General features: G+C 38.8%; 1 protein-coding gene across 22 annotated transcripts in view; it reads left to right on the forward strand.

The window, feature by feature from the left end:
* The window catches only part of SYNE1 (spectrin repeat containing nuclear envelope protein 1), a 523,271-nt gene that overhangs the window by 279,657 nt on the left and 217,661 nt on the right, over positions 1-25,953 (forward strand). For all 22 annotated transcript variants that reach the window (XM_021936839.2, XM_031667714.1, XM_021936840.2 and 19 more), the window contains 11 exons: positions 90-243; positions 2,934-3,077; positions 3,864-4,028; positions 7,446-7,763; positions 8,683-8,838; positions 8,994-9,164; positions 10,072-10,398; positions 11,655-11,807; positions 12,064-12,231; positions 15,463-15,639; positions 23,640-23,786. In XM_021936839.2, coding sequence (XP_021792531.2) covers positions 90-243; positions 2,934-3,077; positions 3,864-4,028; positions 7,446-7,763; positions 8,683-8,838; positions 8,994-9,164; positions 10,072-10,398; positions 11,655-11,807; positions 12,064-12,231; positions 15,463-15,639; positions 23,640-23,786 — 2,080 coding nt within the window. The remainder of the gene's footprint in view (positions 1-89; positions 244-2,933; positions 3,078-3,863; positions 4,029-7,445; positions 7,764-8,682; positions 8,839-8,993; positions 9,165-10,071; positions 10,399-11,654; positions 11,808-12,063; positions 12,232-15,462; positions 15,640-23,639; positions 23,787-25,953) is intronic.

The raw sequence follows: 25,953 nt of genomic DNA on the forward strand, positions 1-25,953 counted from the left end.
ACTGGAGTGGATGGAGCAAACACAATGACAGATTTTAGAGTCCTAAGGATTGTCAATGTGGATTTATTGTCCTTTCAAATCCCTCGCAGTCAACTCGAAGGAGCTCTCTCAAAATGGACAAGTTACCAGGATGATGTTCGACAGTTCTCCGGTTGGATGGACAGTATGGAAGCCAACCTAAATGAATCAGAAAGGCAGCATGCAGAGCTGCGGGATAAAATAAGTATGCTCGGAAAAGCCAAGGTGAGAGCTGGATTCCAGATTCCATTTGTTTTCTTACAGGCTTCTTTAGAGTGCCACAGTCAGACAAAAATGGGATTACGTGTATGCTGGGACTGTGCACATAACCAAATTATGTTTGGGGCTTATAGTATAATTTCTAAAGCCTTCTTAAACTGGAATTTCATTTGTGGTTATTTTATTAGTGAGTAAAAATTTTCCCTTCCAGGAAAACCATGTAGACCCATGTTTTGTAATACAAACCATTGAAAATGTAGCACCATGAAATATCTATTAATGTCTTCAGCCTGCTCATCGTTAGGAAGTCTTTCTTTTTTTAATCACATCCTTTTGTGTTATTTTTTGTGCATTTGTCATAATGCTTATATTAGTACAGTACTACATGGAAAGATTTTTAAAATAAATAAATAATGGCATGTTCTTAAAACTTACTGACAGTAGTATTCAAACATGAAGTTTTACAGTCCTTTGGTTTACAGCTGCAGCCTCACTCCAGGGCATGATCATTGGACAGCCTGTTCCTTCACCCCCTTACCATTGTCCTGAACAGCACTTATGATCTTCTACACAGAAATCCTTTAACCTCTCACATTCTCTATTTCTGCTCATTTGTGTCACCTCACCCTGAATATATTACATTGGAAACCTCATTACTGCCAGTGCCTTCTTTCTCATTGCATTGGGCACTAGGTTCTGCTGATCCATCCTCTTCACCTGAACTGGAACAGACTCCTGATTTTTCACCTTGTTTCTTGCCTGTATCTATTGTTATCTCCTATAAAGATGAATGTCTCACTTCCAGCCTGAGGTCCTGTGTTGGCTTCCCATTGTCTACAGTATAAGCTCAATCTCCCTTGCCTGGTTTGTAAGAATGGAAATGAGCTCCTCTGCCATGTTCCTTTCCTTCGTGCTCCCAGCCTCCTCCCTTGTGCTCTCCAGCCTTGCTGAAGCTCACACTGTCTCCTGAACATGCCGCAGTCTTCACAGTTCTATGCCTTTGCATAATCTCTTCCCTTTTTACAGAAGGTCCTTGCTCTGTCTCTGCCCCTGGCAACCTCCTACTTATCTTTCTGAATGAATTTTGAAGTCATTTTAGCTATGCTACACCACCACCGCTCAGGCTTGATTCATTGTTCTGTTCTCTCATAGCCCTTGGTTCAAAGCTCTTTATCAATTTCATAGGATACATATTTGCATGTCCCTCTCCTTCAGTGGATAGAGATGCTTAATTTTCTTCATATCCTCAACACTTGGCTCTCTGACACAGATCACACGCTGAGTAAAAGTTATTTAAATGACTAAATGATCTTATGTGACCTATGCTAAGGTACTTAATGTTTCTGGGGCTCATTTGCGCATCCGTAAATTAATATAATTATAATTATCTGCTTCATAAATACCTGCATGTATTATCTGTTATAATAATTAATTGCTTAATTAATTGGATTCTTCTTCTAGTCAATCAACATTCATTGAGAAATTGCTACATGCAGGCATTGTGCCTGATTCTAGCAGTAAAAACAGTCAAGCGTACATTAGTGGGGATGCATTCACTTAGTGATAAATGCACAAATAAATAATTATAACTGCTGAGTACTATGAAGAAAAAAAGTGGTGTGGTGTGAGAGAAAGTAATTTTGAAAAGGTTCATACAGTTGTTTGAGGCCAGGGGAGAGGGTCAGGAAAGGCCTCTCTGAAACAGCAGACATTTACTCGATGCACTAAAGAATTTAAGGCAGAGAAATGAGCCTGGGGAGGAGTTGAGGAACCAGCATTCTAGATAGAATAAACAGCGGGTCCTCAGGCCTGGTGGAGGGAAAGATCCTGTTGCACTGAGGAGCTGCGAGGAGAAAGGCAGGTGTTGTTGGGGCGAGAGCAGGCAGGGAGGGGCTGCGAGGGGAGTTTGATGGAGAGACAGGGCCTGATCCTCCATCCCCATGTCAGCTGCTCTGAGGATTTTCCTCTTGATCCCGGCAGCATTGGGAAGATAATCCAGGTTTTAAGCTGAGAAGTGACATGATTCAACTTTTAATTGCAAGACATTATATCACTTAGACTGCTGTGTGGAGCATGAAATAAGGGACAGGGAGAGAATTGGTGGCCAGGAATCCGCCTGGGAGACTACTGTAAAGTCCAAGTGAAAGAGGAGGGCAGCCTGCGCTGGGGAGTTTGCAGGAGATGTGGGGACAGATGTCACAGTATAAAAGGAGGTAGAGCTAACTGGATTTCCTAATGGTTTAAGAGGACAGAGAGCTAGAGAAGATGCTGAAACAATTCCCATGTTCTGGGTTGACCGGCTGGGTGGGAGGTCATGGCATTTGCTGTTTGAAAAGAGATGGAAAGAGAAGAGGGTTTCATGGGAGGCTGGGGTAGAATAGGGATGGGGTGAACATCAGGGGTCCATTTCTGGTCATAATCAGTTTGAAATGTTAAAGTAGAAACATAAAGTCATTAATTGGGAATTCATATCTTAGAGAAAGTTCTGGACCAGACATAAAATACACACATACACACACACACACTCCATGCATTCACACACATATCTGTGTCAAATAGATAAATAGATGGGGGAATGGACGAATGGGTAACCGGAAGTCACTTGTCAACTGTACAGTTAAAATATCTTGGTTTTAGCATGTCACTGATGTGATGGTGCATGGGTAACCACTTTATTTTTCTTACATGCTCTCTAGTTATTAAATGAAGAAGTGCTGAGTTACAGCAGCTTGCTGGAGACCATCGAAGTCAAAGGGGCTGGCATGACAGAACACTATGTCACCCAGCTAGAACTCCAGGATCTACAGGAACGATACAGAGCCATCCAAGAGAGGGCCAAGGTACGGCAAAGCACTTTCCTTGTAGATTCACCGCAAGGGGAGTGTTTGGAGCTGTGCTCCTTTAAAGACTCATTTATTTTCAAGAATGACGGGCTTGGGAAAACAGAACAAAAGCAAAATGAATTTTTATTATTTTAAAGGTGTTACTGGCAAAACCAAACAAAAACCTTCAAATATTGTTAGTATTATGAAAGCTGTGAAAGCAAGATAATTTTCAACTAAAAATTCCTAGAAATGTACCAATTTTAAAAAAATTCTGGACAGCTTCATAATGAAGACTCATAAATGCCTTAGTATGTCTGATCGTGAGAGTTTTCTAAGATGGAAAATAATCACTGATAGTATTTATCATTCTTCGTTTAGTCCTCACAAAGAAAATAAATATGCTTTTTCAGAGCACATTCTACTGTGGAAAATTAAATCCACAGTAAGTCCAAATCCTCATTTAAGGCACAATATAAAAATTTCAATTTTCTTCATTAGCAAAAGTGAATTTTTATGAAATTAGTAAAGTGAATTCATTTTTTAATCTGTCTGTTACATTTTATAAGGTGTTCAGAGATCATGTAGTTAATTCAACAAAATAGTTAATAACACATTTATTCCTGAAATATTAGGTTTTTATATTTTTACATAAATCTTAAAGATTCATGATTCTAGGAAATAACTCATATTCCAATGTCTCAATAACTGTATTTTTCTAAAATTACAAAAGCGAATTACAGCACATTGATGCTTTATAAAGTAATGTGTTCCTATCTTCATTATTGTAAATGCTAATTATAGGAAGCCGTAACCAAGTCTGAAAAACTTGTCCGCCTGCACCAAGAGTATCAGAGAGACCTAAAGGCATTTGAAGTTTGGTTGGGGCAAGAACAAGAAAAGCTCGACCAGTATTCAGTTCTTGAAGGTGATGCTCACACTCATGAGACAACATTGCGTGATCTTCAGGTAAAGCCTCCTTTATCCTAAAACAAAGGAATCTTCATTCTGAATATGGAATTATTATTTTAAGCAATAGGAAGTTAATAGAAACCTTGAGCCCAGTGGCTAGCTGATACACATTAAGTGCAATCCCCATAAGGTCTGATCAAGAACATTCTGAGACCTCAGTAGTATGTGCTAGTTGACTTCATTTTGTAGCAGTTTAGATAGGGCAGGACTAGCACTTGGGGAACTCATAGAGCTGCTAGGGTGGCCCTGACAAGAATGGCTGGAGATCCAATTGATGGGGTTGTCTGGCCTACCTGCCTGTTTCTCCCTAAGGGATCAAACCAGATGTGGGGGACAGCAGCAGAAAGCATTAGAAGGTGACATGAAGTCAAACTAGTGGCAATGTATTGAGCCATGTGGTTTTAAGCAAAACTTGCCACATTGCTGATGGTACAGGTTTGGGCTCAGAATTCTAGAAGAAGGAATTAGAGAAGCCAAAAAAAAAAAAAAAAGTGTTTGTGCCCAGGCCAGCAGGCCATAATTCATGGTGAGAAGTCAGACATGGTGGAAAAAGTGGTCATAACCTATATACTTATTTACTCATTCAGTATTTACTGGGCACTTAAAACAGTACACATACTTTGCTAGCTACTTCAGGTAAAGGTGATTAAGATATGATTTCTGCCTTCAAGGAACTCGAAATCTGATGAGGAACACAAACCCATAGCAAGATGATTATAAAGAATGTGGTGAGGACATTAACAGACTACCAGGAATCTTATGGTAGCCTCAAAGAAGGGCCCATAATCTTACCTTAAGGAGTAGGTAGGAATCAAGGAAGTTCACCAAGAAGGGGCCGCCATGTACAAAACAAACAGCAGAAGATGGAGAAAGGCCAATGAGATCACTTTATGTCCCACCAGCAATGTGTTGGAACTTACAGATGCGCTATCAGCCCGGATCAGAATTGGTTCAGGATTGAGTAAGTTTTACCTACAGCTTGGATAAGGTGGAAAAACCAGGGACCATCATGATTATTAGTCACATATAAAATTTCTGGCTTTTTCTGTTAGGTCTGGGAAATTGTATAATGTCAAGAGAATGGGGTTGGGATTAGGAAGTTGGGACTCTAATCCTTGGGGAACCCAACACTAGGTGACTTCAGGCAAGTGAGAACTTCTCTGACCCAATTTCATCCACAGAGTTGTAAGGATTAAATGGAAGAAAATCTTGTTTAAATATATGGTCTACTCATGAAGTAAGTAAATAATAAAAGTTAGAAGGATCCCAATTTCCTCAGCTTACTTACGGGTCTCATCCATCCTGCCTCCAAAGAGTAGGATGTCCTAGTCCACAGGTTTAGCTGTTGTAATTTATTTGACTCAAATCGACTATTTTCTTTAAATAACCCTTCTTAGTTCTACACTACCAACATCATTGGCAAGCAAATGCTGAGCGCCCTGTGCTTTTGTGTAGGAAGTAAGCCAATAGTTACCCATCACCAGCAGATGTTGCTGTTGCTCTGGTCAAAAGAAAATATTTCACTTAAGCCAGTATTTAAGTGGTGCAAACCTAACTTCCCCCTGATTTCACCGTGCATTAATTCTTACATTTTCTATTGTGAGCCACCACAAAGGTTAAAAAGGAAGGAAGATGCTAGTGACAGGAAGCAGTGGTGGAGAATTGTGATGCCGCAACCACAAAGCAGAATTTCTTCAGAATCCTGATGTTCTGTAGCATGTACATGGTGTGGGGATTGGCCAGTCGTGTGGACCATATTCAGAAATTATTCTGTATAACCTGAAGGCCTAGTTTGGGTCATAGAACATATATAATTTATATATATTTTTATATAATATTTTAAATATATTAATATATTTTAATATGTTTAATATATTATATACACATATTTATGTTATATATATTTTATAGTTTTAGTAATATTATATATAAATATATATTTATTTAAATATTGAGCTATGTTTTTCCTTCAGAATACAGAGTTGAAATTTGGGATATATGAGAATTTATCTAATAGAATATTAACTTGGATAATAGATAAAGTGGTTATTTATGAAGTATGGAAAAGATGCTGAGAAGATTAATAAATCAGTCAACTACTGTCCAGGGCCACAGTGTCTGCATTTTTAAATAAAATATTATTGGATGCAGCCACACCCATTTATTTATGTATCGTCTGTGGTTTTTTTTCATACTACAATGGCAGAGTTAAGTTATTGCAACAGAGACCTATGGCCCACAAGGTCCAAGTTATTTACTATCAGGCCCTTCAAAGAAAAAGTTTGCCAACTTTGAATTAGGAAAATGATTGTAAAAAATTATCTTGAAAAAAAGTCTAAGAATTTTAGAATAAAGTTTATGTATTTGTTGCCAATTTGATTAATATTTTACCATGTATATCTATAGTTCTTCTCTTTCCATGTGCATATGTGTTTACATTACACCATGCTTGAAGTGACATCGTATTTGAAGAAAAACGTTCTATTAGTTGAAACCATATGAGATTGTTATTTTTGTAAGAAAAATATTTTAGCAATCTTAAGTGGTTTTTAAAGTATGGTATTGAGGAAATACTATGTTTTAACTACATATATTGATATTTTTAGCATTGTTGATGGGATTTGACATTATTTATTTTACTTTAGGTGATCAGATCAAGTGACCATATAGATTTATGTTTATCACCAGAAGTATAAGTGTTCCATGTTGTTTTACCAACATCTTTAAGGATATAAGTTTCTTTTTATCCTATAAAAAATAGCATATGCTCTTCAAAACTTGATTTATACTAAATTTGTAGGGTACATCTTTGGGGCTTAGGCTTTGGTGGAGGAAATGTGTTTGCACCTGGGAGCACCTGGTGGGCAGGTGTGATGAACTAATTTCCCAGGTTTGTGTGCCCTGCACTCTCCAGGTTCAACTTTTCTTGGCCACCACAGTGCCTAGAGTACAGCTTTGGCAAAAGATTCCTCCTTAGCAAAAAGAGGGTTCATTGTTTCTTTCTCAGTCACAAATGTAGCACTGAACTATTCAATGTCAAAGCAAGAAGCTTAAGGCACTTTAAGCAGATTATGAGCCATAATAAGCCTAGGTCATTCTTTTAAACAATAACTCTTTACTCACAAGTGTTTTTGCCTGTAAGCTAAAAAGTCAAATTTCAAAAACTTGATTGAGAAAAATATTGGGGTGTGTGTGTGTGTGTGTGTGTGTTGATTATTTTAATTGGAAAAATTTTAGGAATCTTTCTGACTTGGAAGAAAATATTGTTAGGGACGTATTTTTGTATAGGGCATAATAAAATCATTTTTTTCTAATGAGAAGTTCAAGCAATCACAGTTGGCTTGGGCGAGACATGCTAACCCATGCAAGTGTGAAATATGATTCAGAGTAACAGCCATACCTTTTTCTCTGCAGGAGCTACAGGTACACTGTGCAGAGGGGCAGGCCCTGTTGAACTCAGTGCTGCACACCAGAGAGGATGTGATCCCATCAGGTATCCCACAGGCAGAGGACCGGGCTTTAGAGTCTCTCCGGCAAGACTGGCAGGTTTACCAGCACAAGCTGTCCGAGACCCGGACTCAGTTCAATAACGTAGTGAACAAACTGAGGCTAATGGAGCAGAAGTTTCAGCAAGTAGATGAATGGCTCAAAACAGCAGAGGAGAAAATTAGTCCCAGGACCATACGTCAGTCAAACCGAGCAACCAAAGAGATACAGTTACATCAGATGAAGGTATAACTCATGTAGATTCCTGATCTTTCTCAAAGCTACAGTTACCTTGCATAGTTTGTTCCATAAAAATATATAGTATCTTTTGTCCAAAGCTTAGGCTTTGCAAAAGCTTTTCGATTACCTAGAAAGTTAAAATAAATCACAATGGAGCATTCCTCTTACAGCAATTATTTCATAAATTAGCCTTTGATACAATGTAGTTTAATGTGATTATTTTATATTTTCCTTCCATACCCTATTACCTTGTTTTGTGAAGATACATGAATGTTTGTGTTACACTAATTTAAGTTTATGGTTCTGATATGAAATAACTCCAATATAGTTCATTGAAATAATACTGGAGAATTAGTTTTATTCTAATTTTTATGCAATTTTAGTGCACAAATCTAAAATAGTGCTTGGGCCTTAGGAATTTATTTTCATTATCCACCCATTTTAAAATTGATCTAAGTACAATAGGACGTCTAAAAAATTATGCCACTTTGTTTTCAGGTTTATTTATTTATTTATTATTATTTTTTTTTTGGAGACAGAGTCTCATTCTGTCACCCAGGCTGGAGTGCAGTGAAGTGATCTCAGCTCACTGTAACCTCCATCTTCTGGGTTCAAGCAATTCTCCTGCCTCAGCCTCCCAAGTAGCTGGGACTACAGGCATGAGCCACTGCACCTGGCCTGTTTTCATTTTTAATTTTTGAATGGAAGTGTAATAGATACAGAAAACTATCCAACTCAAGGGTACAGTTTGTATCACATTGTTTTAATATATTTATGAAGATAACATTTGGCATTTTCACAATTATGTCTCAAAATAAACGTCTTCTAAACATACACTGAAACCATTTCCCATTAAGAAGATATATATCGGTCTTATTCAAATGGCTAAGATTGAATGTTTCCCTTTGATACTTTGTCATTTCAGAAGTGGCACGAAGAAGTGACTGCGTACAGAGATGAAGTTGAGGAAGTGGGAGCTAGAGCTCAGGAGATACTGGACGAAAGCCACGTGAACAGCAGAATGGGTTGCCAGGCCACCCAGCTGACTTCCAGATACCAAGCCCTGCTTCTCCAAGTGCTGGTGAGTGGGTCACCAGGTGCTCAGCATAGGCCAGCAAACTTCACCGGCCAAAATAGCCTTCCTTTCACGAACATCCAGTGAAGATACATATTCATCAGCAAAGGCCCTGGCACAGGCCTTTACTTCACCGTTCAGTTTTCTCTGTTCTTTCATAGGAACAAATAAAATTCCTGGAAGAAGAGATTCAGAGTTTGGAGGAATCAGAATCATCCCTCAGTTCCTATTCGGATTGGTATGGCTCTACGCATAAAAACTTCAAGAATGTGGCTACCAAGATTGACAAAGTAGATACAACAATGATGGGGAAGAAATTGAAGACGTTGGAGGTAGGCACACATACTTCAGATTTGTGTCCAACCTTTCCGTTCACCGAGCTGCCCATTCTCCTGTATAGATACTGGAAGCACAAGTGATCATCCCAACCATTATGACTGGTGATCCTGAGCTCATCGTTTTACTTGAAATATTAAGTTGGCTCTTTAAGGCCAGAAGCCGGCTTTCACTTATTTATGATGTGTTGTTATCAGAATGACTTACACATGGACACCCATGAAAGTCTTAACTGAATTCCAGTGTGACACTTCAATATTAAGAGAAAACGACCTCTCAAATTAATGGCCCAGTGCCTGTCCAGAGTTTAAACTCAGGTCTTTTGGAAAAGATTGCTAGGGATGAGAGAAACATCAAGTTCTTTTTTGATTCTCTGAATTGGAAATGATATATCAATCAAGACTTTTAGAACCTATATCGAAGTAAAGAAGCCAGGGTTCCTGATTCCTGGCAGGTCAAATCTGGTTATGAACATCAACAACTTAGTTTAAAGGGAAATAGGTAGACTGAAGAACAGGCCTTGAGAAACCTTTCTTTAAAAGGAAAAGAAATGGCCAGGCTCAGTGGCTCACACCTGTAATTCCAGCACTTTGGGAGGCTGCGGTGGGTGGATTGCTTGAGGTCAGGAGTTTAAGACCAGCCTGACCAACATGGTGAAACCCTGTCTCTACTAACAAATACAAAAATTAGCCGGGCATGGTGGCACAGACCTGTAGTCCCAGCTACTTTGGAGGCTGAGGCAGGAGAATCTCTGGAACCCAGGAGGCGGAGGTTGCAATGAGCCAAGATCGTGCCACTGCACTCAGCCTCGGTGACAAAGTGAAACTCCATCTCAAAAAAAAAAAAAAAAGAAAAAGAAAAGAAATAAGGTTACATTTGCTTCCTACTCACTCTCTTTTTCAGGTTTTGCTCAAAGACATGGAGAAAGGTCACAGTTTGCTGAAATCAGCCCGGGAGAAAGGAGAGAGGGCTGTTAAATACTTGGAGGAAGGCGAGGCAGAGAGGTTAAGAAAGGAGATTCATGATCACGTGGAGCAGTTGAAGGAACTGACCAGCACTGTCCGGAAAGAACACATGACACTGGAAAAAGGTCTTCATTTAGCAAAGGAATTCTCAGATAAATGCAAAGCCCTGACACAGTGGATAGCAGAATACCAGGAAATCCTACGTGTTCCTGAAGAACCCAAAATGGAATTGTATGAGAAAAAAGCTCAGTTATCTAAATACAAGGTAATGTGTTTACTCACTGACAGATGCATGCGGAGTTCACGCAGAGACTAAATGGGAGGGAGGTAATTCTTGCTGTGTGTTACCCGTAACAGCTGCTGGAATGCATCCCGCACGTGTCCGTTCTGCAGCTGTCCAGCGATGCCATGACCTGTGGAGATTTACTGGGTTAAATCCGCTACTTCAGAGTTATTTTTCCATTCAGAGATCTGATACTCAAAGATTGTGTCAATACATTTATTGATTGTATGTATCTGTCAATCAATGAAGATCTTTTCTGATGTGTGAGCCAGGTATTTGGATCCCCCAGGTAAAATATTGCTGGCACGAGGATCCCATATCTTTTCCATATTGAGGCTTCCCTTCATCTTCTGGTACCCAAGGCTAGAAGCTGACCTATGGTAAATTGAAAATGACATATCGTATTTATAAGAAAATAAGTTCTAATTAACAAACTCTAGCTGAGTACCTTAGAAATTGATTTTTGAAAGAATAAATAGTGATGTGGATATACCTATACATGACATAGACAAAGGTACTTCACCCATTCCAATATTTGAAGCAATTATGCAAGCTTACATGTGGAATAATTTGTGTTATAAATTTGATCTGGATGATTGAGTGATACCTTTTAAGAATTACAGTGTGCTGGCTTACCCCAAAGCTTTCCCTGTTGGAAGCTTTTGTGATGGCCTCTTCCAGCCGATGTCTATTTCTATCCTTGGCTTCTCTGCCAAGTCTGACAACTTGTCTTTGAAGAGGCCACATAAGAATCACAGCCTCTTCCTTCCGGCCACTGATTTCTTGATAGATTTAAGTAGTGCTTTTAGCCTATTTCAGCAAGGTCACAATTAGAATTGTTCTTGCTAACTCCCTGAGTAGCTCAAATTGGAACTAACTTCATGACCTCAAAATCAAAAGATAGTGGCCTTTTTATGTTGAGAATTTTTTTCTCTGATGAAAGGAATAAGGTAGAAGCCAGAATGAGCTATATTAAATTTAGCCAAGTAGAACTATTTCCCATCCTTTTTTCTCCACATAGGACGGTCCATTTGATGTGTGACTTTTCTTTTGTATTTAGAAACTGTGTTAGCCATAATAAATCACTCTCTCTTTAATGTTTTGCACTTATTGATTCATAAATATGTACCAATCTTTCTTTGAGGTGGATCATCTCTTGGCGTGCCACAGGCGTATGTATGTATTCATCTTGTCCACAGAGATGAGCAAGCTCATTTTTTTTTTCTTTGTAATTCAAGTCACTTCAACAAACGGTGCTGTCCCATGAACCATCAGTAAAGTCAGTGAGAGAGAAGGGTGAAGCTCTTCTGGAACTAGTGCAGGATGTCACTTTAAAGGACAAAATAGATCAACTTCAAAGTGATTACCAGGACCTTTGCAGCATAGGAAAGGTAAGGAGAGATGAAAGACTCCATAAAAGGGTTTATTTTCCAAAATGTGGGTCCTGACTCCTTTCTCTCTGTCATAATTTTAAGGTCTGGTATGGGTTAGTATTTTTTTTTAAATTCAGATAGATATTTAATTGGCATAATGACTATATATTTTTTCCATTCCTGGTAGTTTTCTCTTGGGTTTTTTGTAATACAAAACAGTTTTGAGTAGATTTTTCACTTGAAAGTCACCTCTGATGGGCACCTGGTTTTGCAGGAGCATGTCTTCAGTCTGGAGGCGAAAGTCAAAGACCATGAAGACTACAACAGTGAGCTCCAAGAGGTTGAAAAGTGGCTGCTGCAGATGTCCGGCAGACTGGTGGCCCCTGACCTCCTGGAGACGAGCAGCCTGGAGACAATCACCCAGCAACTGGCCCACCACAAGGTACCCCTGACCTTTAAAGGGCTGCCTTTGGGACAGCTTCACCAGTGTGTGTATGCGTGTGTCTGTGCAAGTGTGTGCATGTGTGGGGATGCACACACAGGTGCATCTCTGGTTTACAGTGATTGTACTGAGAGAATCAGGTCTGTATTAGTCCGTTTTCACATGTCTGACAAAGACATACCTGAGACTGGGCAATTTACGAAAGAAAGAGGTTTATTGGACTTACAGTTCCATGTGTCTGGGGAGGCCTCACAATCATGGTGGAAGGTAAAGGCACATCTCACATGGCGGCAGACAAGAGAGTGTTTGCGGGGAAACTCCCATCTTTAAAACCATCAGATCTCATGAGACTTATTTGCTGTCATGAGAACAGCATGAGAAAGAGCTGTCCCCATGATTCAGTTATTTCCTACCAGGTCCCTTCCACAACACGTGGGAATTCAAGATGAGATTTGGGTGGGGAGACAGCCAAATGATATCAAGGTCTAAGTCTCAAGCACTTCTGACAATTGACAACAGTTGAACTTGATATTCAAGTGAATCAAGAAGAGTTGAATCCTTTCATTGAACTTCTGAACATATTGTTGCATTTTCCCCAGCTGATAATTTTTATCTCAGAATTTAGTCTTTATGGGATCTATTTTGGAAAATGCAGCCAAAGGCATCAGAAAATCTGGATTCTAGTCTGGACTCTTCCCCTTCCTGGAGAGACAACTTCGCCTATCTGAGTCTGTCTTTTTCTCCTTTAGGATGATAACAATACCAGCCCATCTCATAATTGTTGTGCTAATCACAGGAGATAATATTTGTGAAGACATTTTGTAAATCACAAAGTACGAAACTAATGTGAGGAGTTCTTATCTTTGATACAGTTGATAGGCTAAAAGCACTATTTAAATCTGTCAAAGTAAGAACTTAATAATACGTATTTTTAGTAATTATGTTTACCAGATGATAGATGTTGTGGTCACAATTTTATGGAGCAACTTATTTGTGATCGTAATGGAAAGCAAGTTTATTCATGATGTGGTCGGTGTCTGATAGTGTGTCTTAGGAAAGCCAGTTAGCCTCTCTGGGCGCCAACATTTCCATCTATAAGAAAGGATTTTATTTAACAAATATGAATTAAAAAGCAGCTACACTATACCTTCTGGTAGGCACTGAGGAGATGACAATCCAGAAGGTAGTCTACCCCATGAATGACCTCGTGGTGGAGTGGTTCTGTTCCAACTCAGAGACAAAGTGGTTCCTTTCAACTGAGCATATATAATAACTGCTAGCCCAGCACTGTTTGAAAGAGTAGTAGACCCTGGACTGCTGAAGGGGCCACCCAGGTTTCCTATAGATATAATGATGGGTTACCCAGGCAACCGTATATTGGATTGTGTCACTTGTCCTTAGCATCATATAACAGTTAAAAAAAAAAAAGAAAAGAAAAAGAAAAAACACTAGAACTTGATTTTATTTATTTATTTTTTTGAGATGGAGTTTTGCTCTTGTTGCTCAGGCTGGAGTGTGGTGGTGCAATCTCAGCTCACTGCAACCTCTGCTTCCTAGGTTCAAGTGATTCTCCTGCCTCAGTCTCCCGAGTAGCTGAGATTACAGGTGCCCTCCACCATGCCCAACTAATTTTTGTATTTTTAGTAGAGACAGGGTTACACCATGTTGGCCAGGCTGGTCTCTAACTCCTGACCTCAGGTGATCCACCAGCCTAGGCCTCCCAAAGTACTGGGATTACAGGTGTGAGCCACCACACCTGGCCAGAATGTGATTAAAAAAAAATAAGTTTTTCGCCTGTAATCCCAGCACTTTGGGAGGCCAAGGCGGGCGGATCACAAGGTCAGGAGATCGAGACCATGGTGAAACCCCATCTCTACTAAAAATAGAAAAAATTAGCCGGGCACAGTGGCGGGCGCCTGTAGTCCCAGCTACTCAGGAGGCTGAGGCAGGAGAATGGCGTGAACCCGGGAGGCGGAGCTTGCAGTGAGCCGAGATTGCGCCACTGCACTCCAGCCTGGGCGACAGAGCAAGACTCCGTCTCAAAAAAAAAAAAAAAAATAAGTTTTTCTTCCCTGAGTCATCTATAAGAATGCTCACTAAAGAATGCCAGTGGGTATGGTGGTGTGAGGTGAAATCAGGCTGAGCTATGTCCAAAGCCTGGGGTCTGTGCCATACCTTGACTGTGTTGTACAACCTCACTGTGCTTCAGTTTCCTCATCTATAAAATAATGACAGTACACATTTGTCGGGCTTATATGTAATTCCTGGACTATAGCAGGTGCTTAATAAATGATAAGTTTAAATGCTGTTTTCATTATTATAAACAGTAGTAGATGTAAGTTAGATATCACATGAATTAAAAAATAGATATTTGATTATTACAGAAACTAGAATTAGATTATTACATTTGTGCAGAAGTAATTGTTTTGTCATTAAAAGTAATAACAGCCTGGGCGCAGTGGCTCATACCTGTAATCCAAGCACTTTGGGAGGCCAAGGCCAGCAGATCACTTGAGGTCAGGAGTTCAAGACCAGCCTGGTCAACATAGTAAAACCCGATCTCTATTAAAAATACAAAAAAACAAAAAAAATTAGCCAGGTGTGGTGGTGGACACCTATAATCCCACCTACTTGGGAGGCTGAGGCAGAAGAATCACTTGAACCCGGGAGGCAGAGGTGGCAGTAAGCCAAAATTATGCCACTGCACTCCAGCCTGGGCAGCAGAGTGACACTCTGTCTCAAAAAAAAAAAAAAAAAAAAAAAGAAAGAAAGAAAAGTAATGACAAAAACCACAACTACATTTGCACCAACCTTATAGAAATGAGATGTTATATAAATTTGATGAAATAGTAATCAGACTGTTTTAGACAAAAATTACGCCAGAATTGTAACTTATCGACCTGAAAAATATAGGAACATCTTTTTGTCTGGTAGTAATACCATGGAGCAGATATCTCTCTGAGACCAGCCATGAACACAGTCTAGTCTTAAAGGTTACTTCTTCAGTCCTTCTGTAACTAATCTCTCAAGCTCATTGACTCTTCCCTTTGGAGTATCCCTGAAAACATGTGCTTTTGTTTTCATTTAATGTATAACTAAGATAAATTGCAAGATTCTTTCAAAAACAGTATTAAACAGTGAAATTATCTATCTTAAACTTTGTTTGATGGATAAGTTATTTAAAAGTAAAAGTAGAATTCTGAGAACTCTGTATTGGTTTCATTTTTGCAGGCAATGATGGAAGAAATTGCTGGTTTTGAAGACCGTTTGAACAATCTTCAAATGAAAGGTGATACTTTGATTGGCCAATGTGCAGACCACCTGCAAGCGAAACTTAAACAAAACGTCCATGCTCATCTGCAGGGCACAAAGGACAGCTACTCAGCGATCTGCAGCACAGCTCAGAGGGTGAGTGTCCCCAGAACGTTCCATGATGACAAGGAATTATGGAGACAGGCTGTGCAGTCTAGATACTTTTTACAAATAGAATCAATGCTCAACTCTTTGGATTAGTTAGTTTTGGTGTGTTGCCAGACAGGAAATATGAGGATAAATTTCACAGTGGCTGTGTGAACACAAAACTAACACATTTCGTATTTGATTGATGTGACTAAGCAGTGAATTTCAGATATTGTTTTATCCAATGTTTATTCCATGAATTGATTATGAAAAAGTTTGTTAAAAGTTGATTTGGGCTGGGCATGGTGGCTCAAGCCTGTAATCCTAGCACCTTGGGAGGCCGAAGCAGGTGGATCACTTGAGGTCAGGAGTTCGAGACCAGCCTGGCCAACATGGTGAAACTCCGTCTCCACTAAAAATACAAAAATTACCCGGGTATGGTGGCAAGCACCTGTAATCCCAGATACTTGGGAAGCTAAGGCAGGAGAATCTCTTGAACCCAGGAAAACCCAGGAGGCGGAGATTGCAGTGAGCTGAGATTACGCCACTGCACTCCAGCCTGGGAGACAGAGAGAGACTCCATCTAAAAAAAAAAAAAAAAAGTGTTCTTTTGGTTGGTAAAAGGAATTTGAGGAAATTTTAAAAGAAAAAAATAGTTGACGTGTTTGAATAGATGATGTGTTTGTTTTTCTTTTTTTTTTTTTTTATTATACTTTAAGTTCTAGGGTACATGTGCACAATGTGCAGGTTTGTTACATATGTATACATGTACCATGTTGGTGTGCTGCACCCATTAACTCGTCATTTACATTAGGTATATCTCCTAATGCTATCCCTCCCCCCTACCCCCTCCCCACAATCGGACCCAGTGTGTGATGTTCCCCTTCCTGTGTCCAGGTGATCTCATTGTTCAATTCCCACCTATGAGTGAGAACATGCGGTATTTGGTTTTCTGTTCTTGTGATAGTTTGCTGAGAATGATGGTTTCGAGCTGTATCCATGTCCCTACAAGGGACACGAACTCATCCTTTTTTATGGCTGCATAGTATTCCATGGTGTATATGTGCCACATTTTCTTAATCCAGTCTGTCACTGATGGACATTTGGGTTGATTCCAAGTCTTTGCTATTGTGAATAGTGCCGCAATAAACATATGTGTGCATGTGTCTTTATAGCAGCATGACTTATAATCCTTTTGGTATATATCCAGTAATGGGATGGCTGGGTCATATGGTGTTTCTAGTTCTAGATCCTTGAGGAATCGCCATACTGTTTTCCACAATGGTTGAACTAGTTTACAGTCCCACCAACAGTGTAAAAGTGTTCCTATTTCTCCACATCCTCTCCAGCACCAGTTGTTTCCAGATTTTTTAATGATTGCCATTCTAACTGATGTGAGATGGTATCTCATTGTGGTTTTGATTTGCATTTCTCTGATGGCCAGTGATGATGAGCATTTTTTCATGTGTCTGTTGGCTGTATGAATGTCTTCTTTTGAGAAGTATCTGTTCATATCCTTTGCCCACTTTTTGATGGGGCTGTTTTTTTCTTGTAAGTTTGAGTTCTTTGTAGGTTCTGGATATTAGCCCTTTGTCAGATGAGTAGATTGCAAAAATTTTCTCCCATTCTGTAGGTTGTCTGTTCACTCTGATGGTAGTTTCTTTTGCTGTGCAGAAGCTCTTTAGTTTAATTAGATCCCATTTGTCAATTTTGGCTTTTGTTGCCATTGCTTCTGGTGTTTTAGACATGAAGTCCTTGCCCATGCCTATGTCCTGAATGGTATTACCTAGGTTTTCTTCTAGGGTTTTTATGGTTTTAGGTCTAACATTTAAGTCTCTAATCCATCTTGAATTAATTTGCATATAAGGAGTAAGGAAAGGATCCAGTTTCAGCTTTCTACTTATGGCTAGCCAATTTTCCCAGCACCATTTATTAAATAGGGAATCCTTTCCCCATTTTTTGTTTTTGTCAGGTTTGTCAAAGATCAGATGGCTGTAGATGTATGGTATTATTTCTGAGGGCTCTGTTCTGTTCCATTGGTCTATATCTCTGTTTTGCTACCAGTACCATGCTGTTTTGGTTACTGTAGCCTTGTAGTATAGTTTGAAGTCAGGTAGCGTGATGCCTCCTGCTTTGTTCTTTTGGCTTAGGATTGTCTTGGCAATGCAGGCTTTTTTTTGGTTCCATATGAACTTTAAAGCAGTTTTTTCTAATTGTGTGAAGAAAGTCATTGGTAGCTTAATGGGGATGGCATTGAATCTATAAATTACCTTGGACAGTATGGCCATTTTCACGATATTGATTCTTTCGATCCATGAGCATGGTATGTTCGTCCATTTGTTTGTGTCCTCTTTTATTTCACTGAGCAGTGGTTTGTAGTTCTCCTTGAAGAGGTCCTTTACATTCCTTGTAAGTTGGATTCCTAGGTATTTTATTCTCTTTGAAGCTATTGTGAATGGGAGTTCATTCATGATTTGGCTGTTACTGGTGTATAAGAATGCTTGTGATTTTTGCACATTGATTTTTGTATCCTGAGACTTTGCTGACGTTGCTTATCAGCTTAAGGAGATTTTGGGCTGAGACAATGGGGTTTTCTAAATATACAATCATGTCATCTGCAAAGAGGGACAATTTGACTTCTTCTTTTCCTAACTGAATACCCTTTATTTCTTTCTCTTTCCTGATTGGCCTAGCCAGAACTTCCAACATAATGTTGAATAGGAGTGGTGAGAGAGGGCATCCCTGCCTTGTGCCAGTTTTCAGAGGGAATGCTTCCAGTTTTTGCCCATTCAGTATGATATTGGCTGTGGATTTGTCATAAATAGCTCTTATTATTTTGAGATATGTTCCATCAATACCGAATTTATTGAGAGTTTTTAGCATGAAGGGCTGTTGAATTTTGTCAAAGGCCTTTTCCGCATCTATTGAGATAATCATGTGGTTTTTGTCTTTGGTTCTGTTTATATGTTGGATTACATTTATTGATTTGCATATGTTGAACCAGCCTTGCATCCCAGGGATGAAGCCCACTTGATCATGGTGAATAAGCTTTTTGATGTGCTGCTGGATAAGGTATGCCAGTATTTTATTGAGGATTTTTGCATCGATGTTCATCAGGGATATTGGTCTAAAATTCTCTTTTTTTGTTGTGTCTCTGTCAGGCTTTGGTATCAGGATGATGTTGGCCTCATAAAATGAGTTAGGGAAGATTCCCTCTTTTTTTATTGATTGGAATAGTTTCAGAAGGAATGATACCAACTCCTCCTTGTATCTCTGGTAGAATTCGGCTGTGAATCCATCTGGTCCTGGACTTTTTTTGGCTGGTAGGTTATTAATTATTGCCTCAATTTCAGAGCCTGCTATTGGTCTATTCAGGGATTCAACTTCTTCCTGGTTTAGTCTTGGGAGAGTGTAAGTGTCCAGGAAATTATCCATTTCTTCTAGGTTTTCCAGTTTATTTGTGTAGGGGTGTTTATAGTATTATTTGATAGTAGTTTGTATTTCTTTGGGGTTGGTGATGATATCCCCTTTATGATTTTTTATTGCTTCTATTTGATTCTTCTCTCTTTTATTCTTTATTAGTCTTGCTAGCGGTCTATCAATTTTGTTGATCTTTTCAAAAAACCAACTCCTGGATTCATTGATGTTTTGAAGGGTTTTTCGTGTCTCTATCTCCTTCAGTTCTGCTCTGATCTTAGTTATTTCTTGCTTTTTGCTAGCTTTTGAATGTGTTTGCTCTTGCTTCTCTAGTTCTTTTAATTGTGATGTTAGGGTGTCAATTTTAGATCTTTCCTGCTTTCTCTTGTGGGCATTTAGTGCTATAAATTTCCCTCTACACACTGCTTTAAATGTGTCCCAGAGATTCTGGTATGTTGTATCTTTGTTCCCATTGGTTTCAAAGAACATCTTTATTTCTGCCTTCATTTTGTTATGTACCCAGTAGTCATTCAGGAGCAGGCTGTTCAGTTTCCATGTAGTTGAGCAGTTTTGATTGAGTTTCTTCGTTCTGAGTTCTAGTTTGATTGCACTGTGGTCTGAAAGACAGTTTGTTATAATTTCTGTTCTTTTACATTTGCTGAGGAGTGCTTTACTTCCAACTATGTGGTCAATTGTGGAATAAGTGTGATGTGGTGCTGAGAAGAATGTATATTCTGTCGATTTGGGGTGGAGAGTTCTATAGATGTCTATTAGGTCTGCTTGGTGCAGAGTTGAGTTCAAATTCCTGGATATCCTTGTTAACTTTCTGTCTCATTGATCTGTCTAATGTTGACAGTGGGGTGTTAACGTCTCCCATTATTATTTTATGGAGTCTAAGTCTCTTTGTAAGTCTCTAAGGACATGCTTTATGAATCTGGGTGCTCCTGTATTGGGTGCATATATATTTAGGATAGTTAGCTCTTCCTGATGAATTGATCCCTTTACCATTATGTAATGGCCTTCTTTGTCTCTTTTGATCTTTGATGGTTTAAAGTCTGTTTTATCAGAGACTAGGATTGCAATCCCTGCTTTTTTTTTGTTTTCCATTTGCTTGGTAAATCTTCCTTCATCCCTTTATTTTGAGCCTACGTGTGTCTCTGCATGTGAGATGGGTCTCCTGAATACAGCAAACTGATGGGTCTTGAGTCTTTATCCAGTTTGCCAGTCTGTGTCTTTTAATTGGATCATTTAGTCCATTTACATTTAAGGTTGATATTGCTACGTGTGAACTTGATCCTGTCATTATGATATTAGCTGGCTATTTTGCTCGTTAGTTGATGCAGTTTCTTCCTAGCATCAATGGACTTTACATTTTGGCATGTTTTTGCAATGGCTGGTACCTGTTGTTCCTTTCCATGTTTAGTGCTTCCTTCAGGAGCTCTTGTAGGGCAGGGCTGGTGGTGACAAAATCTCTAAGCATTTACTTGTCTGTAAAGGATTTTATTTCTCCTTCACTTATGAAGCTTAGTTTGGCTGGATATGAAATTCTGGGTTGAAAATTCTTTTCTTTAAGAGTGTTGAATATTGGCCCCCACTCTCTTCTGGCTTGGAGAGTTTCTGCCAAGAGATCTGCTTCCCTTTTTGTGTAACCCGACCTTTCTCTCTGGCTGCCCTTAACATTTTTTCCTTCATTTCAACTTTGGTGAATCTGACGATTATGTGTCTTGGAGTTGCTCTTCTCGAGGAGTATCTTTGTGGTGTTCTCTGTATTTCCTGAATTTGAATGTTGGGCTGCCTTGCTAGGTTGGGGAAGTTCTCCTGGATGGTATCCTGCAGAATGTTTTCCAACTTGATTCCATTTTCCCCGTCACTTTCAGGCACACCAATCAGACGTAGATTTGGTCTTTTCACATAATCCCATATTTCTTGGAGGCTTTGTTCATTTTTCTTTACTCTTTTTTCTCTACACTTCTCTTCTCGCTTCATTTCATTCATTTGATCTTCAATTACTGATACTCTTTCTTCCAGTTGATCAAGTTGGTTACTGAAGCTTGTGCATTTGTCATGTAGTTCTAGTGTTATGGTTTTCTCTATCAGTTCTTTTAAGGACCTCTCTACATTGATTATTCTAGTTAACCATTCATCAAATCTTTTTTCAAGGTTTTTAGTTTCTTTGCGCTGGTTACGTAGTTCCTCCTTTAGCTCTGAGAAATTTGATCGACTGAAGCCTTCTTCTCTCAACTCGTCAAAGTCATTCTCCATCCAACCTTGTTCCATTGCTGGTGATGAGTTGTGTTCCTTTGGAGAGGGAGATGCGCTGTGATTTTTTGAATTTCCAGCTTTTCTGCACTGCTTTTTTCCCATCTTTGTGGTTTTATCTGCCTTTGGTCTTTGATGATGGTGACGCACTGATGGGGTTTTGGTGTGGGTGTCCTTTCTGTTTGTTAGTTTTCCTTCTAACAGTCAGGACCCTCAGCTGCAGGTCTGTTGGAGTTTGCTTGAGGTCCACTCCAGACCCTGTTTGCCTGGGTATCAGCAGTGGAGGCTGCAGAAGATAGAATATTGCTGAACAGCGAGTGTTGCTGTCTGATTCTTGCTCTGGAAGCTTTGTCTCAGGGGTGTACCCAGCCGTGTGAGGTGTGAGGTGCCGGTCTGCACCTAGTGTGGGATGTCTCCCAGTTAGGCTACTCAGGGGTCAGGGACTCACTTGAGCAGGCAGTCTGTCCATTCTCATACCTCAGCCTCCGTGCTGGGAGATCCACTGCTCTCTTCAAAGCTCAGCTGAAAATGCAGAAATCACCCATCTTCTGTGTCACTCACACTGGGAGCTGGAGGTGGGAGCTGTTCCTATTCGGCCATCTTGGGCGCGCCTTGTGTTTGTTTTTCTTTGCACATCATCAATACTTTCTAATTTGCCATTTATTTTGTAACAAAAACATAAATTTATTTCATAATTTTCACCATAATTATTTTCTTTTTAACTGTATGCAGCCTGGGTTCTAATCTAAATCAATACTTGCTTACATTCATATAGAATTTGAGAAAGGAGTAAGTGACAAATATGACTTACACTTAAGTGGGTATACTTCCACTAAAACAGAATTCTTAATGTTTTAAAAATAAGTCTAAGAGGGGTAAGAATTGCTGTTTTAACAAAAATTTACTAAAATAAGTAAATTGCTTTACATTATTCTAGAATTTTTAAATGACACTGCAAAGAGTTTTTATAAGCCTTTAAACTTAGTATTCTGTGTATTTTTGTTTACTGGACTAGCCAGTAAGAACTGGGATATACCAGTGACGTAGTTAGAATGGTCCATGTTGACCATAATAATAAAAAAAATTCTGAGTGACATTAGTAACTTCCCAGACTTAAAAAAAAATCACCTTTAAAGGTTAACAAAAGAGGAATAAAATAATCTAATAAATAATTGAAAATGATGACAAGAGGAGAAAAGGGAGAGTTAAGAGAGAAAATGAGGCTACACATAGAACTCTCCAGTGAGTTCATTCATTCACTCATTCAACAGAGATTTCTTGCACACTGACTTCCTTCACAGTAAACATTTTCTTTGCATTAGGGGTACAGTTTAATTTTTTTTAACTGGTGGATTTTGGAAAGACCAACATAATTTTTAAAATTTAGAAAGCAGATGAAATTCTAAGAACATAATCAGAACTTTATAATTAAAGTTTGCAAAAGTGATAAAGAGAACAAAACACCATTCTTTTAAAAATTCTGCTTGGAATAAGAATAAATAAGGGATAAACCTAATGTCAGATGAAAGTGATGAATTTAAAAGATGACAGAGAAAAGCAGAATTCAATGATTGCTTCTATTTTCTCAATAATGAAAGAAATGCCAGGTTAAACTAATTTCCTTCTTTTTTCCTTTTTCTTAAATGGAAACATCATAGATATATTTCCTCTTGATCCTAAGTAGATACGTAATTTTTCTTAATATGTCTTTATGGATAAAATGAAAATTGGTTGGCTTGTTAAGGATTTATTACATAGACATATCAGAAAATGTATGAATTATTCTGGATTATTTTTGCCCTAGAACATAACTTCTAAGATGAAGTGAGGGCATCCACCTCTCTGCTCCTCATTTTATAATTTAGTTCAAATTTTACCCTACCTCTATTGCAGAAGCATCACAGTTAGAGAAACAATGGTTATCTTTTTTTGAGGTAATGTTTTATTTTTACTTTTAGTTACTAGCTTAAACAAAAAGTGCAATATTTATACCATAGGAAGAGAAGCTGCAAAAACCTTATGACAATTAAACTTCAATGATTTTATGTATTCTAACATGCCTCTACAGTTATATTTACCCTGCGCATGTTCTCTTCCCCTAATCCAGATATTACATTGTGATGTGTGGACCGAGAAGTTATCAACTGGGGGATAGCCATTGCATTTTGCAACACTTGGGGAGGCATACAACTACCTTAGATATGTGTATGAAATTGTGGAGTCTTGGGGGGAATATCCATTTAGATGTACTGGTCATGTTTCATTGAATTTCAATTATCTTTATAGAGGTAGAAAGCAGTTCTCATAATCTCAGCATGGTTGTATTGTCTCAGGTGTACCAGAGTTTGGAACATGAACTTCAGAAGCACGTCAGCCGACAAGACACCCTGCAGCAGTGCCAGGCCTGGCTTTCTACAGTCCAGCCAGATTTAGAGCCAAGCCCTCAACCACCTCTTAGTAGGGCAGAAGCCGTCAAGCAGGTACTAAACTCCTGAAAGTTTGTGTTATTTTTGTGAATCATTTAGACAGTTAAATGAAAATGTGTGAAGTACCTACGATGTGCCAAACTGTATTGACTCCTGGGAATCTAAAAGTAGGAAGAAGGTCTGTGGTTTGCATTAGTGGAGTTCATGTGCCAGCCGTAAGATGGACATGATAGTGAGGGGTCAACTTGGTAGACTAGAAAGAGAATGGGGCCGGGTGCATTGGCTCATGGAGGCTGAGACAGGCGAATCACTTGAGGCCAGGAGTTTGAGACCAGCCTGGCCAACATGGTGAAACCCCATCTCTACTAAAAATATAAAAATTAACTGGGCATGGTGGTATGTGCCTGTAATCACAGCTACCCTGGGATTGGGGCAGGAGAGTACCTACCCTCCTGAGGATGCGGAGGCTAAGGCAGGAAAATCGCTTGAACCTGGGAGGCAGAGGTTGCAGTGAGCCAAGATCATGCCATTGCACTCCAGCCTGGTGACAGAGTGAGGCACTGTCTCAAAAAATTAAAAAATAAAAATAAAAAATAAAATAATAATAAAAAATTAACTATTAAAAAGAAAAAAAAAGAAAAGAAAGAGAATGGGGCCGGGCACAGTGACTCACTCCTGTATTTCCAACACTTTGAGAGGCCAAAGTGGGCAGACCACACAGGTTCAAGAGTGCAAGACCATCCTGGCCAACATGGTGAAACCTCATCTTTACTAAAAATACAAAAATTAGCTGGGTGTGGTGGCAGGCACCTGTAATCCTAGCTATTCAGGAAGCTGAAGTATGAGAATTGCTTGAACCTGGGAGGTGGAGGTGGAGGTTGCAGTGAGCCAAGATCATGCCTCTGCACTCCAGCTTGGGCAACAGAGTGAGAATCTGTCAAAAGAAAAGAAAGAAAGAAAGAAAAGGAAGGAAGGAAGGAAGAAAAGAAAGAAAGAAGGAAGGAAGGAAGGAGAGAAGGAGAGAAAGAGAGAGAGAGAAAGAGAGAGAAAGAAAGAAAAGAAAGAAAGAAAGAAGGAAAGAAGAAAGAAAGAAAGAAAGAAAGAAAGAAAGAAAGAAAGAAAGAAAGAAAGAAAGAAAGAAAGAGAAAGAAAGAAAGAAAGAAAGGAAAAAAGAAAGAAAGAGAAAAAAAGAAAGAAAAAGAAAGAAAGAAAGAAAGAAAGAAAGAAAGAAAGAAAGAAAGAAAGAAAGAAAGAAAGAAAGAAAGAGAAAGAAAGGAAGGTAGGAAGGAAGGAAGGAAGAGAGAGAGAGAGAGAAAGAAAGAAAGAAAGAAAGAAAGAAAGAAAGAAAGAAAGAAAGAAAGAAAGAAAGAAAGAAAGAAAGAAAAGAAAGAAAAGAAAGAAAAGAAAGAAAAGAAAGAAAAGAAAGAAAAGAGAGAAAGAGAGAAAGAGAGAAAGAGAGAAAGAGAGAAAGAAAGAAAATGGGCACTGTAACCAAAGATCAATTCTGATATTTATTCTGTTGGGGGACCGTGGGTAAGTCACTTAATTTCTCAGAGCCTCCGAGATAGTTTCCTGCTATTAAAAGTGACATTTATAAGTATACTTGCTTCTAAAAGTTATAATGAAATGCAAATATCACACTACAAGTAAACATTACTTATAAACAGAAAAGTAGTACTAGCTTCTTGCATAGTTTTGGGGCATAAATAAGGTACTTCATAAATAATTATTGAATGGATGATGAATGAAATGTTAGTTTTTATCATGTGAAAGGAATTCTATTCCGTATTAATTTGACATCCACATGCTTAAAATGTTGTTGCTGAGACTTAACCAGAATATGTGGGAATTTTTTTTTAAACTTTTGTACTAAGCAGCTTTGGTATGCAGTGTTAACCCTGTGGGAAAATATTTTAGAGGAATTTAGTTATAAAGGTTATTGCTGCCAGATATGAATTAACAACATTTAATAATTTAATTTTTTACCACAAATTGAGAATAACATAATGTATTTGATCATTGAGTCCACATAAAGAATGTGTCTAGTTAATTCATTCCCTAAAATATACTTTCTGAAGGCTAAAATGATTTGCATTGTCATTAAATGGTTCAGAAAAATGTTCATATAATACTTTATAAGAATAGGATCAGGAAAAATGAAACATGGTTCTCCTTGAACCAAAAAAAATGAGTTAAAGACTGCCTATATTCTGCTTTTTTT

The sequence above is a fragment of the Papio anubis genome, chromosome 6 (genome assembly GCF_008728515.1).
Source record: "Papio anubis isolate 15944 chromosome 6, Panubis1.0, whole genome shotgun sequence".
Lineage (NCBI taxonomy): Eukaryota > Metazoa > Chordata > Mammalia > Primates > Cercopithecidae > Papio > Papio anubis.